At 41.1% G+C, this 13225-nt stretch overlaps 1 protein-coding gene across 1 annotated transcript in view; it reads left to right on the forward strand.

The window, feature by feature from the left end:
• The first annotated feature begins 3513 nt into the window (after nt 1-3513).
• Nucleotides 3514-13225, forward strand: part of LOC108785108 (interleukin-1 receptor-like 2) — a 32146-nt gene continuing 22434 nt past the window's right edge. The window contains exons 1-3 of the mRNA XM_018554117.1: nt 3514-3600; nt 8831-9065; nt 10929-11112. Coding sequence (XP_018409619.1) covers nt 3525-3600; nt 8831-9065; nt 10929-11112 — 495 coding nt within the window. The 5' untranslated portion in view covers nt 3514-3524. The remainder of the gene's footprint in view (nt 3601-8830; nt 9066-10928; nt 11113-13225) is intronic.

The raw sequence follows: 13225 nt of genomic DNA on the forward strand, positions 1-13225 counted from the left end.
CTCAGTGCCTGTGATTGGCCCTGCGTGCTGACGGCTTCCTGGCGGGCTCGGCACGAGGCGCTTGCGAACACGCCCGAGCTCATCACTAATCTGCAACTTTAGACCTGACTCCCGCACCCCCCTCATTCAGGGGAGTGGGAAGGGCGATTTGCATATTAATGAGACATGGTGGGATTTGCATATGAATATCATGGCTCATTAATATGCAAATCCTGTAATTAGCATATGAATGAGCCGCGGCCAGTGTTAATGGCTCCTGCAGCTCATGTAAGGAGAACAAAGTCTTCAGTCCCTGTCCCACCCCCCAGAGGCTTCTGTCCCTGTCTTCCCCGACCCCCCAGAGGCTTCAGTCCCTGTACCCCCTTACCAGTTAGCAGTCCTAGCAGCAGTGAAGATTACACACACTTCCACTCAGCTGCTTCGCCATCTCCTCCAGCCGGACACAGGCAGGAGATAACTCCGGCCACCCCCGCTCTGCACTGTGACTGGCAGGGGAGAGGATTGCAGATTTAGCGTCCTTAGGTTCCGTGCGACGGTGACGTTTTTGACTTGCGGCCGCACGGAAAATAAGGACCCCTAAACCTCCCTCCTGCTCCTGACAGGGCCCCCTTCTGGCGCGGGCCCCATAGCGCCCGCATGGGTCGCTATGGCGGTAGTTCTGCCCCTGCATCCAAGAGACTATAACATACAGGGGTACAGGTACTCTTAAAACCTTAGACCCCAAGGGACTCATATCACACATGCACACACTACACACACACTTACACATAAAGGTTGAATTCGGTGGACCTGTATCTTTATTCAACCTCAAATACTATGTAACATTGCCCTAGGCTACTTAAAGTATTTGTGTGCATACTACATTAAAAGGCCATTGTAATATAGCAAATAGTATTACATTGGTGGTCAAATAGTAATTATTTTCAGTAAAAGTATTAACTTTTTTTTTTCAGTGGTCATATGACTACACAGCCTCATCATCATCATCACCATTTGGAGTTTGCTTAGTAAGTGGGTGGTTGTGTAGCTGGGCTTCTGGGCAGGCTTATGCACAGTGGGTGGGCTTACATATCACGCAGTGGTTAAGTATGTTACCTATCTGTGTGTGTTGCAGAAGCAGCTGCAATTTTGACAGTGAGGCTCCTGCTGGGAACCACTGACAATCTACAACAGCAGGGCTGGACAGGGGACATGGCTGCAAAACCGACCACAGGAGATAGAGGCACACACAGCATCCTGTAACTCTCAGCATCGTTCTCAGGGATGCAAACTGACCTCGCCAGCATGGATCTGCTTCTGTGCTTGGTGTGGTCAGTTTAAAACGGCAACCAAGGGGAACTGGCAGGATCACCAGGTATTTTACACCATCAGAATAAATAAAAGAGCTATTTGTATACACAAAATAATATATATCGGATCCTAAATTTTGTGTTAACTTACTCTTTAAACGTCATGCATAGCTGTGAATGTTATAAAAGTGTGGAGAGCTCGAATACTTTACAATATATTACTTGTCTTCTGCCTTTAAACCTGCTTATTCTTTCTGGGCTTTTTTACACATATGAAGTAAAAAAAAGGTTCATCCTACCAGTTTGTATTCAGTCAGCGAGACTCACTGACCTGCTTACAATGTATTGATGGCATTATCACCCTGTATGAGCACTCCCACATTACAACAGGCTTACATTGTGGCACACAGCATCCTACATGCTGTAATCCTGACCAGCCAGTAACCTCTCATTTAAAGTGTATGTCCAGCCAAAACTTCTTTTATTTTGGTTAGAACCCCTGTCAGCTTTTACTACTAGTCGGGGCTCCTTTGAGAGATTTCCCCCAATTTCCTGTACAGCTGACATTGTATTACCAGACAGGAAGTGAGGGAAACCCTCCAACAACAACACAAAGAGAAATAAAAAAAACTTAGGGGAAGACTAGAATTCCTGTTACACTTTTAGGCTCCTTTCACGCGGACTGATCTGGAGGTGATCCCTGCATGGATCGCCTCCTGATCAGAGCAGTACGGAGTGGATGTGACATCTGCATCTGTTCAGTTTTTCTTTTTCATCTTGCGAAGGAGGATACAATTGAAAGACCGCCCGGGTAAAAGGGGCCTTATTTCGGTCTGAGTGTCTGTTGCCTTTTTTTCTTCACTACATGAAGGAAGTAAAAGTAAATCTCTCTAAAAACCCCACATGGAGTTCCAATCCTTCTTATCTCTGTTCAAAACGACAAAAACATTTTTGTATTGACAAAACGTTTAGGCTTAAAGGAGAACTATGGGGTTAGGGATTTCCCCTATAGTTCTCCTAAGGGTAACGTAGCTTCCTCCCATCACCCAAAGACGCCGCAGCCGGAACGGATCCCGACAATTCTGTCTGGATCCACCCAGCTGCGTGAGTGACAGCTGGTTCTGCCTATCTAGAGGCAGAGCCAGCTGTACCCGCCCCCTCCCCGTTTATTCCGCCAGACAGCGCTGGAGGATCGGAGCAGGGAGGGGGGAATCCAGCCCCTCCCCTGTCACGGCAGAGAGCCCTGACAGGATCGAGAGGTGAGCGAACGCCGGTATGTGTTCGCTCACCTCCGGATCTACTCAGCCGACCTGTGACAGTCTCATTGTCACAGGTCGGCTAGAACTATGAGGTGAGTGAAAAGCACTCACCTCATAGTTCTCTTCCCTCCCCCGTCCGTTCCGCCAGTCAGCGCTGGAGGATCAGGCAGGGGGGGAATCCCTGCAGGGAGCCGTGAGTGACAGTCACGGCTCTCTGCACGGATAGATCGAGAAGTGAGCGAGCGCTTCTATGTGTTTGCTCACTTCCCGATCTACTGAGCCGACCTGTGACAGTTTCATTGTCACAGGTCGGCTCAGATTATGAGGCTGAGTGAAAATCAGTTGCCTCATAATTCTCCTTTAATGCTCCTAAAATATAATACAAGTGGAATGTTTTAAGTTGCAATTTCCAATTATACAACCTACAAAACTGCATCAGCCTATTCAAATGATCTTCCCTTACTGGGTAATGCTTATTATCTTGGTAAATTAGTTCCTGGGAAATGCCCTAATATATGACATGAATCAAACAAAGCTATAATTATTTACCTCTGGAATGTCATATCATCACTTGAGAATACAGTGTAAATAGTCTAGAACTCAGTTTGCCTTAGACCAGGCAAAAGAGAAACATGTTTCATGAAGGGGAAATCCTTATAGCTTCTTTTACTCTCATGTCCTATCATTTTTGTGCTTACTTTCAATGTGTGACGAATCATCAGGTAATTATATTTCATTCCCGTGATGATCCAGTGCATATATATATATTTATCTTTGCTGTAGCTAGTTCAGTTTGTCTGTATATGACACCATTAGCCGAGAAAAGTGGGTTCCTGCAATTTCTGAAATTACGACTTTTCTTTCCACTGTCTTCTTAAATCTGCTATACTATACAACTTGATTAGAATAACGGAATACATTATGAAGTAGGCACTTATAAATGACTTTATTCTTTTGTTTTTTTCAGGTCCATACAATGTTGGGACAGCTATTTATTTTTGTATTTCTTATTAGTCCAAGCCTGTCGTGTTCACTGTCAGATTTACAAGGTAAGTGTACATGCATTATCATGGCAATAAGAAAAGGAAGGACAGTGTCAGCACCAATTCAGAGATGATTGGAGGATCTACAGCTGAGCGATACACAAATAAGATACATTTTTGTTAATAGTTAAGGTACTTGAATGCATTTTTAAGATTTAACTCCTGAGTTTAGTGTCACTTTAAATCCTGAGACATTCAAGTGCCAGTAAATGTAACTTTATCTATGGAGAATGCATCTGCTATAGGTGAAGATTTCAAGAGACAAAGATGCATTGATAAAGTTGAAAGAAATTTTAAAAAAGACAGCTCTGCATCTATAGCCCTTTTTCAATGATTTCACAGTTAGTAATTATTCCTTTGTTGGAAACATGCAGTTTTAGTTTGTTATTCATGCAGACAGCACATACTGTATATCCAACAGTTTTCTTATCAGAAAAAAACACATTCATTTTTACTTAGAGATCACACAATATTCTTTCGTGTTTTCTTCTGGGCTGCTGACCACAAGTATGCATTCCTGACATGCTGACCATTTCCTGTTACAGCTACATTTTCCCCGCCTAAAAATCTGTTCTGTATAGTTGTTTGTGAAATATTTTAGAATATATATCAGTGTAATAAAGGAATATGTCGCAAATTAATATATTTTAGGATATGTAAAAAAGTATGCCCACTAAGGGGAAAGAAGTGTCTCTGAAAAAGTGCGGAATTGAAAGACATCATGTGCTGTCCATATTGTGCTGATGTTTTAGGTTTCAAGCTGTACTAGATTTCATGTTTGTGTTTGCAACATTATTATGTGCGGTTAGTCTGTTGCTTGCTCTCTGAATTTGCTGTTTTATTCCTGTAAAGTCATCATTAGAGGAATTGTTTTAGTTATACTTTGAAGATCCTGAAAAGCTTGTAGGGAGGTGACACAGCCCTTAGAAAGAAAAAAACATTAGAATATAAAATAGATTTACCTTTTGGCTGTTTCTTTGGTGAAGGCCTTTGTGCAAAATCCAAGCTACTCTGAGCAGTTAAAAAGTGATGGTCAGACTGAGGGTCAGACTGTGCTTCCTCTCATTACCCCATGCAATGCCTAGAATTATTTAACCCTTTGGTAGGGCAGGCATTGTTTTAATCTAGTTTACAACTGATAATGAAATCCTCCAGCACAGTACAGGCAGGTGTAGTTAGAGTAAACATAACTTTGCCCAACCCCCTCCTTAACATTACATAGGGAGAGACTAGGTATGATTGTTAGGCAAGAAAATGCACTTAAATATGTAAGCAGCAATTCTATTTTTTTTTTAAGTTATGCAATGTAAATGGAAACTTATAACTAATATAAAATAGGCGTTATCCCAATTTGACTGCAAAAGTGGAAATACACTGTAAGAAAGTTGTAGTTATGGTCTGCCTTTAATACAGGTGAAACTCGAATAATTAGAATATCGTGCAAAAGTAATTGCAGTAAGTGCTGCAAAAGGGGCCCAAACCAAGTACTGAGTACATATGCATGCTTGTACTTTTCAGAGGTCCGATATTGTTCTATGTACAATCCTTGTTTTATTGATTGCATGTAATAATCTACTTTTTTGAGGTTGTGGATTTGGGGTTCTTGGGGTTTTCATGAGCTGTAAGCCATAATCATCACAATTATGACAAATCACGGCTTGCATTATCTTGCTTTGCATGTAATGAGTCTATCTCATATATTAGTTTCACCTTTTAAGTTGCATTAGTGAAATAAATGAACTTTGCACGATATTCTAATTATTCTAGTTTCACCTGTATTATAAATGCGGTGCACCAGTTATAAAGCACAGAAAATTTTGGGTTTATATAAGATAAATATTTGTAAACATAGGAACATGATGTAACTTGTGTTTGTCTTTAGTAAACATTAAAGTGCAAAAATGTGTTATCCTGACTGTTAGACCAGGGATTATAACTATGGGGTCTATTCACGAAGCAGCCGAAGGATCTAGCCCAGCAGTGGCGAACCTATGGCATGCGTGCCAGAGTGGGCACGTGGGGCCCCCTCTGCTGGCACGCGAGCCCAGGTCCGCATTACCAAAGGGACGCAGCGATAGCGGTCCCAGTCCAATTAATATTGTTATACAGTAGTTCCCTCTCTCTCCCGCTGAACTGACAGCAGAAGAGAGGGGACTATTTTACAATTTTTGGCTGCCGCGGAGGAACATGGAGAGCTGCGGCAACCGACAATTAAGTCTTCAAAGCCTGTATTCATTAATACAAAGCCTGATGTGATTGGCTCGGCGCTGAGTCAATCACGAGAGGCTTTGTATTAATGAATACAAAGCCTGCCGTGATTGGCTCAGTGGAAGACGGAGGACACAGCGGGGATCGTGGACAAGGTAAGAGACTGTAATCCTGAATGTGGCTCTGGGTTACTGCTTATGGTACTGAAAATTAACCCCGAGCCACACTCGGGAATAGCGCCATGGATGTTAGTGGGTGCATTTAAACATTATTTTGGGCTATACTCGTCGTATAAGACGAGTATAGCCCAAAATAACCTATATTTTTTACACAAAAAGTGGGGGGTCGTCTTATACGCCGGCAAATACGGTAATAACTAATAGTAATTTCTGCCCCGGCTGCAGTATTAATCTACCCCAAGGATAATTTATTATTGCTGCGGGTAAGGGGTTGATTATTATTGCTGCATGGGTTTTTTTTTTTTAAAAATTGGGAAGGTAATAGAAACAGACCAAGATAGTGTAACATTGCAGGAGGACCTGGATAAAATAGGGGAGTGGGCAACTATGTGGCAGATGAGGTTTAATGTCGATAAATGCAAAGTTATGCACTTTGGGAGGAATAATAGGCAAATGGGTTATACAATTATGGGTATGCCGCTAGGGAAGTCGGAAATGGAGAAAGATTTGGGGGTCATTGTAGACCACAAACTAAATAATAGATTACAGTGCCAGGTTGCTGTAAGCAAAGCTAGTAGAATCTTGTCCTGCATCAAGAAGGGAATATTTTGCAGGGATAGGTCTATAATTATGCCACTTTACACATCAATGGTTCGGCCCCAAGTAAGGAGATTAAGGGGGGACATGATTTTCATGTTCAAAATGTTCCATAGTCATAGCAACATTAGCAACAAACTCTTTGAGATTAATTCCGTAACAAAGACTACAGGACACTACCTAAAACTGGTAGAAAAAAAATTTGAACATAAGGTGCGAAGGGGTTCTTCTCAGTTCGCGCGGGTTAGGGTCTGAAACTCACTGCCTCAAGCGGTAATTTCCGCAATTAATCTGGAATCATTCAAGAGGCTTTTTGGACAACTTCCTGAGAGACCGAAATGTACAAGGGTACAGGTACTCTTAAGAATGAGAACACATTAATGGACCTATACACACACACACACACAACAGGTTGGACTTGATGGACTTATGTCTTTATTCAACCTCAAATACTATGTAACTATGTAACAATAGCCCGTACAGCTCCCGAACTTAGCCGAGCGACTCAGTCGAGCCGAAGGCTTATGCCTCGGCTCGGCTGAGCCGCGCTGAAAGCCGAAGCTGATCTTACGGCTGGCTCCGGTCACTTGCAGAGAGATCAGCTAACCAGGTACATTGATCTCCAGACAGCAAACTCTCCCGGGCGCTCTGTGAGTCCCCCGCTCCCGGCCCCCCAGGAGAGAAACACTGCTTTTTTTTTTCTTTATTCTGACATCGAGCCGTGTCAGAATAGAAAAAAAAAATAATTTTTGCCCATAGGAATGCATTGCAAGATTCCTATTGGCTGTTTCAATTTGCAATAGCCAATAGTAAACTAGCATTGCACCCGCCCTCTGCTGCAGTTCTCCATCAGGTCCATCAGCAGAGGGCGGGTACTGAAATCAGCCATACCAGCCTGAAGTGAATAGCCGAACACCGTTCGGCTCACTTCGCTTTAGCTCGGTCATTCACTTGGCTGCCTACGGCAGCTTAATGAATAGACCCCTATGAGTTCGTTTTCTAGCATGTAGTGTGCTATCAATGGATTCCTTATTTATCGAAATTTAGGCAATCTGTCCTTAAGAAAAAAATGCCCAACTTCACCAGCTATAATACAGATATATAATACAATGTACATACATAAATAAAATACATACATGGGTTGATATGAGAGTGCTATACTTTCAGTGGTCACTTTTTTCTTAGCCTTGGCAATAGTTTGCTTGGCTGCTGGGAAGATATGCAAAAGTAAGCAAGATTCAATAGTGGTGCAAACTATTGTTTTTTGTTTATTTTTTTTGTTTTGTTTAGGAGTTCTCCTAATGTTTTTTTACTAATAGGTTGCCCCAATACTGTTGCAATTGAACGATGGGTGTCCCAGAAACCTATCCAACCTATTTCAAAAGAGAGTCCCAACAAATATGGGGGGGTGAGGTATCCTGGTATTAAGCAGAAGGTTTGGGTTGGGATCAATTAACATTTTATGAATAATGTATAGTTTGATTCTCTAGCCGATAAATTGATGAAACAGTTTGCTGTTACAGGAGGATTATGGGGAGAGTGAAGTACACTCATCCCCATAATTAGAGCTGACAAGTGACACTGCAGCTGTCACATGTCGGCTCTAAAGAGAACTATGGCCAAAACAGGTTGGGCCATAGTTCTCTTTTAAAGACTGGGTTTCTTCGCAGTCTTAATTTTTTATAATTCAGACTGAGGTCCCATTTCAAGCTTAGTAATGTAAGAAGGAAGGGGAAGGGAAGTTCGAAAATATTATAGAACTCTAGATGGAGGATGTGATTTTCGGAGAGTGGGGCTCGTTCTTTCAACTTGTGTTGCAGAACTGCTCAGACGCATGCATTCAAATGGAAAATGCAGCTCTTTACAAGAAAAGGATGCGTTTGACCTACTTGTGCTTGCAGTTTAAACAAAACCCAAGTCATGTTGCGCCTAAATAAACACTAGCGCGTCAAATGTAGCCTTTGAAATGTCATGTATATTGATGTCTAATTTGGTGACTTACATTTGCAATGCTCTTTAAAAAAAATGCATGTCAAATGCCAGAAAACAATTCCCATATGCATAAGCCATAATTATATTTTTCATGCTCCAGGCACTGACACAAATATATTTTTTTAGGATTTAGCCATTTTTTAGGATAGACCTTATATCTGTGGTTAACTTACAGTACATAATTTCCTTCACTCATAATTCATTTTGTATACATATTTTGTGGAGAGTTTTACTTATATATCAAATGCTTTAACTTGCAGAGGTTCCTGATGATGAAAATCCTGAAGTAGCTTACATTCCTGACGGAGAGCCATTTTTTGTCAGATGCCCACATGAACCCCCAGAGTCCAAAAAAAGTTACAACATTACCTGGTTTAAAAATGGTTCACACACAGAAATTTCTACAGATATACAGTCAAGAATTCACCAAGACAGGAACTACCTGATTTTTTTCCCTGGAAGGCTAGAAGATTCAGGTTTCTATGTATGCTTTTACCGGTAAGATAAACTAACAAGACCCTGGTATATGGGAGCCTTTATAGAATCCTTCCTCAAGAGTGTTGAAAAAAATATTTGTCAGTTCATCAAATGATAGCCAAGCATCAATAGGGACAGTGAGGAACTTCCTTCCACTGGGGTAACGTGCTTTTTGGCGGAAAATGCCAAATTCCTTCAGTTTGTTTATGTATATGTTGTTGTAGGAGAGGATTCAGTTTAGCCGCTTGGTGAGTTTATACTTATGGAACTCTTCAATCAGTCAAGAATTGGGCCTAATGGTCAAATTTCCCTTAACCTTTAAACCCATCTTGAGCCAAAACATCAACAAAGGAATGTTTATTAAACAATTGGAGGGATTAGAACATCTGTCAGGTTTTTATCGATGTCCTGTTGTCACTCGGGAAGTGAAGGAAGATATTACTGGTGAAAATACAGACAACAGTACAAACATGACAGAGGTTCTGACTCGTACTCACTCTATTAAAACGAAGGAAAAAAAAAAATTTCAAACTAACATGTTAGTCAACAATTTATATAGCAATTATCTAAAATCTGACTTTAGAAACTGCATCTGTATTAGGCCCCATTTTGCAAGATATCGCACAGGCTGTGATTACCTGAGGACAACTGCACCTGGACATAGACTGAACGCAGCAAAAGCGCACAGCACTGCGTTTGGAGATGTGCTCTGGGTCTGGTGTGGACATGGTGTGAATATAGCCTAACATGTACAGTAGACCCTATTTTGGCTGGGGTTGGTTGGTGAGCAGTGTGGGATGGCTTTCACAGATCTCTCATCCACTTCAAACACCAAATACGTGTGTGAAGGGGTCCAAACCAAAATTTCTAGCAAAATGTTGGTAACAACAGAAAGAGGAGAATGCTGGTATTTGCATGATGTCAAGGACAAGCACACCAAATCTGGTAAACTTAGAAAATACCGTAGTATAACTAGAATGGGTGCCTATTTGCGGGTTAAAATGGCCTTGAATTCCTCACTGTACGATTGCAGGAGTAAATATAAGCATATCGAAATCCAAAAAATAGGAATGTTGCCTTTTCTGTAAATTCCTTTTTTTGGAGTATAGTATAGAACACCATATACCTTATTGAACAGTTGTAGTAGTCCAACCTTATTGAACTACTACATACTGGACACTACTCCGAGAAAAGGATTTTAAAGGTAAGATCCTATTTTCCTAATTGTACAGCGCAGGACACAGGGCTTTCAGTCTTAGATCATGGGACAGCCGAAATACGTAAACTGAGGGGTGGGCAACACAGCAAACAAACTCTAACAGGCCACAGAACTAAGGTCAGTGGCGTGGAAGCCGAGTCTGAAACTCTATTTTGTATCCCCTGGAGATCACGTTCTAGACCCAAATATCTGCAATGTCCCAGGTCCACATGGCTGCGAACGCCGACAAATGTCCCCCCATTGTGAGGTGGGCTTTCAGCCAAAATTGTTAGGCCTAGGGGTCAAGGGTTTATGGCAGAATAGGGCACCGGCTATGGAGGTGGAGGCCTCAGAGATATAAAAGGAATCTTCTGCTGTTGTAGTGTCCAACACCAGCTATTAGTATTGGGAAGAGTATATTTTACTCTCCCAATACTTCTCCATTAAGCAAAATATGCATTGTTAATTTCCTGGTTATATATTTCATGTTTTAAACTATTGAAAGGAAAATAAATAATTTACCAGGTCCAAAGAATATATGCCATACAAATATACTCCCCTTATTTACACAACAGAATGATCCTATCTTAACAGGCTTGATTTCCATTGGGAACATGTAGTCTTAACCAGGTGCAATTAGTAACGTTTATTTTTTACAGTAATCTTTTCTTTTCTTACATACGCAGAGATGCCGAAAAATGTTGGAAGCAGCTTTTAAAAGTAGACGTGTTTCAAAATGATAATGATTTATGTTATAAAAAGGAAGCTTTATACAAGTATGACCCAATTTTTGACGGATCGCTGACAATCGAATGTCCATTTGTACCTGACCTTGTCAATTCTGGGACCGCCCAGTTCTTCTGGTTTAAGGTACCTAAATATTTTAATTAATATGTGTTGTTTATACTGGAGGAAATTAAACTATAATCTTTTTGGAAACATAAATGTGTATGGAATAATGTTTATAGCTATCTCAAGAGTTTTAGTCAGCAGTTTTCAGTGGCCTGGGCACATTGAAAGTGGATGTCTCGCATTGTTTTACTTAGGGTTCGTTCGTATAGTTGTTATAACTGCATAGATAATCACAGGCTCAACACAAGGACACATAGAAAACAATTGTTTTCTATGTGCCCTGTTTACACTATACATGTGTGGTGGTGTGTAGTGCATAAACATTTAGCACGCATCACAACTCACTGCACCACATGCCACAACGTTGTAATGCACTGCAGTGCATAAAGATGAACAAAATTTAATTTTTTGACATTTTATAAAAGATAGAAAAAAGAAATAAAAGGTAAACAGTGTGATGCCCTTCAAACCACGCACCAGCAGGGCTCATTATATAGAGCATAAAATGCCCTATTTGGTGTGAACGAGCCCTAAAGCTGGCCATGTATACGTTTTCATTTCATTCATTATCAGAATGTTCATTTGATTTTCTAATAGCTAAAGTGGTCAAATTGGTGATTGTTTTGACCATAGTGATGAAAAAAATCAAAGGAACAGGATAGAAATTTTTTCTCGAATAATGAATGTGGTTTACGAGAAAATCCATTCATTCTAAAATCACATGTTAAAATCAAATAATATTTTGAATGACATTCTATAAGTCCCTCATGGCATTATGGAATGTTCTTATGAGATTTTTCGTATGAACATTTGCATAATAATATACCAGTGTATGGCCAACTTTAGTCAGATGAAAGTATGTATTAGTTTTGTGCACTGCAGTACCACCCAGTGATGTAATGTGAACTATATTAGTGCAGATGTGAAGAATCCTACTATACTATAATTAAAGAAGAACTTAAGGATTTTTAAAAGTTAAGCCCTGCAGGGGGGCTACCCCTGCACTGCAAGGGTTAAGTGTTCGTTTTGTTCTAGGGGTGAAAACAAAGTTGAAATACTCACCTGATGTTGCAAAGTCATCCAGTTGTTTCATTATTGCCCTTATTGATGCAACATCTGCATATGGGGCACACAGGCCAATAACTTGAAAATATCTAACTATATAGGCCTATTAACCCCCATTATGGGAAAGTATTATTTTTCTCTGATGGGAGACATACAAGCCTCCCCCTATATGCTAAGCACTCACCGAAGATGGACTTAGGTCTCTAACACAGCTTCTCTCAGAGAGTAGGCGATATCATGGCACATGGTTACAATATACACAGCTTCGGGGGTTACTATAACAGGTTGCAACCTCAAGGGCGAATAGAAAGAGATCTAACCCTATTTGAGAAAACTTGTATAGAGTCCAGGGAAGGCACGCAGGTAATCTCAATGAGTATATCAGATTTTATTAAACGATGCGTTCGCTAATAGGCTGTATTTCACAAGGGAATGGGAGAAAGAGCTGAATTATACACTTTTGGAAGAAAAATGGAAGTGTTGCTTCGTACTTACACATAAATCGACTATTTCTTTTCAAGCTCAGGAATTAAACTTTAAGTTGTTATCACGGCGATATCACTGTCCAGTGACATTACACAATATTTTCCCTGTGATTTCAGATCACTGTTGGAGCACTGGGAGCCACCATGCTCCATGTTTGGTGGGCATATAATAAGATCCGGCCATTCTGGGAGGGCATCTTTAGGGTAGCATGACAGGAAACTGGGACTGTTGTGGACCCAGCCCCAGAATGTTTTCCAGGACCTCTCACTTTAAATCAAGAGGGGGCTCCTTCATTTCCTGATAATGGCTGCAAGAAAGTTGATTCCCGGATACTGGAAATCTGCGATAGTCCCGACGTTGAGGGAATTGGTGGAGGAAGTCAACTACTAGAAGTGAATGGAGGAAATAGTAGCCCAATTCCATGACAGATATTCAATGTTTGAAGAAACTTGGTACAGGTGGCAGGCCTTTATAAACACTACATATTATCTCTGAGGCAGTTAAAGCAGCATGGAGGATCAGGGTGGGGGGGATGGGGGTTGGGGTGGGGTGGAGAGCAGGGAGAGGAGTGGGGGAAAGG

Source organism: Nanorana parkeri, unplaced genomic scaffold (assembly GCF_000935625.1).
Source record: "Nanorana parkeri isolate BGI_ZX_2015 unplaced genomic scaffold, ASM93562v1 scaffold143, whole genome shotgun sequence".
In the NCBI taxonomy this organism is placed as follows: domain Eukaryota; kingdom Metazoa; phylum Chordata; class Amphibia; order Anura; family Dicroglossidae; genus Nanorana; species Nanorana parkeri.